Source organism: Ipomoea nil, unplaced genomic scaffold, assembly GCF_001879475.1.
Source record: "Ipomoea nil cultivar Tokyo-kokei standard unplaced genomic scaffold, Asagao_1.1 scaffold1407, whole genome shotgun sequence".
Classification (NCBI taxonomy): domain Eukaryota; kingdom Viridiplantae; phylum Streptophyta; class Magnoliopsida; order Solanales; family Convolvulaceae; genus Ipomoea; species Ipomoea nil.
The window spans coordinates 6,094,276-6,096,265 of NW_017617835.1; the positions used below are offsets into that span (position 1 = coordinate 6,094,276).

Genomic DNA, 1,990 nt, shown 5'->3' on the forward strand with positions numbered 1-1,990 from the left:
TTATACACAGACATACAACCTTTTTCCATCACTCAAACATGCAACATGTTTCTTGGAGAAATTAACAATGTACGATTAAGCTTAATTAGTTATGGAGAGCGGCGAAGCTGTTGATTAGAGCTAAAGCGTTGCTAGTCAAGTGCGCAACCTTCCGAATCTGCGCCCTCACGGCGGTCTTAAGTTTGCCGTCGACGGATTTTCCGGCGAACCCTTCGGTGCAGGTATCGTCGTCCGTCAGGGCGGCACTAACCCACGTCTCTATGTCGCTCATTTTCATGTCGAAATCCGGGCCGGAGAGCTCCTTCATTTCCTCCATTGAGCGTCTGATGCGGTCCACGGAGTCGTGTAGCTCCTCGATGCAGTCGCGCATAGCGCCGACCTCCCGCCGCGTCAGGTTGTAGGTCTCCGCCGCCAGTTTCGCCAGCTTGGCGGAAGTCGACTTGGTGGTCTGCAGCGTCACCGTCAGCGCCGTCTTGGCGAGAAGCTCCGGGTCGGCTCCGATCTCACTTGCATGGCTCGACAGAGATCTGTAACACAGATTAGGGTACGTCGTTGCCTGGCAAGATGTTTTAATGAACTCGGTGTTTGTCGTTCCGACAGCCACCGCCCGCGCCGCCGCCGGATTTACAGAGAATAATGCTAACGCAAGTACTGAAGCAAGAAAAGCTACAAGAAATTGGTTATTCAAACCCATTTTCATCTCTCTTTCTCTCTCTGGTTCTTGAAGACTTCTTAATCACTTAGGCTATGAAATCTGGGGCAGAGAGCTTCCAAATTTATAGGAAAAAACAGTAGTCATTTTACTATGAAGTAACAATCTTAAAAACATAAAAAATTCATACGTTATTACTGAATGTTTTTGGAAGATTCGAAACGTGAAAATTTAGGATGTTTTACTTGTTTTTATAGGTAAAAAGAATAGGAAATATATATGGATGCAGTAGAAGAGTTGGGGATCTGATCTGAGTAGATGGATCGAAATGGTCCAATGAATGAAGAAATTAGATGAAGTTCACGAGAAAGAATGGTATATTGTCGAGGAAGTGAAACATGTCACTGCAGTGGACGACAAAGACAGATGGATAATTGGGCATACTTCTTTTTAATGAAAACAACGGACATATGGGAAACGATTGCGACAACTAATGAGCTAATCATAGTATTGACAGCTAATTTTCAGTTAAAACATTCACATCCATATTAACCTTTTACTTCATTTAGGTTCCGTTAAAAGACAAAAAAAAAAAAAAAAAAAAAAAGACTTTTTGAAAATTATTTTCCAATTATCACTAAAAAATATTTATTGTAGTCAAAAGAAAAAAAAAAATAATGTAACTCATTTCTAGTTAAAATGTATTTTATGGCGGATTCTTATTTCATGCTCATCTCTCCCTTCAAGTGGTGTCAAATGCTGGGTTGGCTGCCTGACTCGCCACACGTCTGGTTATTATTTGAATTAAATTGGACTAATTTGGTTAAAATATGAGTCTGATCATGTTATGTCAAACAATAAAAACTTTGGTCCAATTAAACTCATAGTCCAAAAAATTTAAAACATTTATTTTTTTTTCGTTAATTTTTTTAAATTTAGACTTATTACATTTATTAATTGAAAATAAAAATATATATTACTATTTCATATTTTTTTTAAAAAAAGAACCAAACATAAATATAAATAAATAAATAAATAAATAAATATATATATATATATATATATATATATATATATATATATATATATATATATATATATATATATATATATATATATATATATATATATATATATGTATATAATTTTTTTACTTTCAACCAAACAAAATATTACTATTTTGTTACTTTCAAGTCAAACACTAGAAAATGAAAATATTTTACATAAAATAAATAATTTTCTAGAAAATACTTTTTTGCTTTTTTCAAACATATTATAAATTTCAAAAAAAAAATAAATGTAAACTTGAGTTTAAAAAGAATTACATATATAAAGTAC

The 1,990-nt window shown here is 34.2% G+C and overlaps 1 protein-coding gene across 1 annotated transcript; it reads right to left on the minus strand.

Moving 5' to 3' along the window:
* On the minus strand, positions 1 to 762 carry LOC109186810 (21 kDa protein-like). The gene has a single exon (XM_019336964.1). It carries the CDS (start codon positions 698 to 700, stop codon positions 86 to 88), a length of 615 nt encoding a protein of 204 aa, XP_019192509.1. The 5' UTR covers positions 701 to 762; the 3' UTR covers positions 1 to 85.
* Positions 763 to 1,990: the final 1,228 nt, after the last annotated feature.

Excerpts from the sequence above, each read along its gene's own strand:
- LOC109186810 (XM_019336964.1), bottom strand. The coding sequence starts at position 700 with ATGAAAATGGGTTTGAATAACCAATTTCTTGTAGCTTTTCTTGCTTCA.